This window comes from Mastomys coucha, unplaced genomic scaffold (assembly GCF_008632895.1).
Source record: "Mastomys coucha isolate ucsf_1 unplaced genomic scaffold, UCSF_Mcou_1 pScaffold15, whole genome shotgun sequence".
NCBI classification, from domain to species: Eukaryota; Metazoa; Chordata; class Mammalia; order Rodentia; family Muridae; genus Mastomys; species Mastomys coucha.
In genome coordinates this window covers 75023146-75023822 of record NW_022196897.1, presented here as the reverse complement: position 1 = coordinate 75023822, position 677 = coordinate 75023146, and the positions used below count along the sequence as shown (strand labels likewise).

Here is a 677-nt window from a genome sequence, read left to right as displayed (position 1 = left end):
TTGGTTGTTCTTCTCACTATCAAGGGCAGTCAACTTAGTGAGCAGCCAATGTATTATTTTCTAAGCTACCTGTCTTTCATGGATATTTGCTTCACTTCCACAGTGGCTCCTAAATTGATTATAGACTTATTTTTACAATGTAACACAATCTCCTACAATGGCTGCATAGCCCAGATGTTTTATGCCCACTTCTTCGGTGCCACTGAGATATTTATCTTGGTTGCTATGGCCTATGATCGGTATGTAGCCATTTGCAGACTGCTTTACTACATGATCATCATGAGCAGACAGGTATGTTACATGCTTGTGATAGCCTCAGCTATTGGTGCTTTCATACATTCACTTGTGCATGTATTTATTATTATCAGACTTCCCTTTTGTGGCACCAACGAAATAGACCACTACTTCTGTGACATATTCCCCTTGCTGAAGCTGGCCTGCACAGATACAAGACTCCTGGTTATTGTAGTCATTACCACCACAGGAGTTCTGTCCATTTTGACTTTTCTTGCCTTGGTCATTTCTTACATCATCATTTTGTCCATCTTGAGGACCAGGTCATCAGAGGGCCGCCGCAAAACTCTTTCTATCTGTGGCTCACATATCACTGTTGTATTCATGTTCTTCTTGCCACTCATCTTTACCTATGTCCCAGTGGGTGATTCTGTTGGGGATGA

The 677-nt window shown here is 41.8% G+C and overlaps 1 protein-coding gene across 1 annotated transcript in view; it reads left to right on the top strand.

The window, feature by feature from the left end:
- The window catches only part of LOC116092176 (olfactory receptor 4S2-like), a 142127-nt gene that overhangs the window by 532 nt on the left and 140918 nt on the right, over window positions 1-677 (top strand). Inside the window, exon 2 of the mRNA XM_031373524.1 lies at window positions 1-674. Coding sequence (XP_031229384.1) covers window positions 1-674 — 674 coding nt within the window. The remainder of the gene's footprint in view (window positions 675-677) is intronic.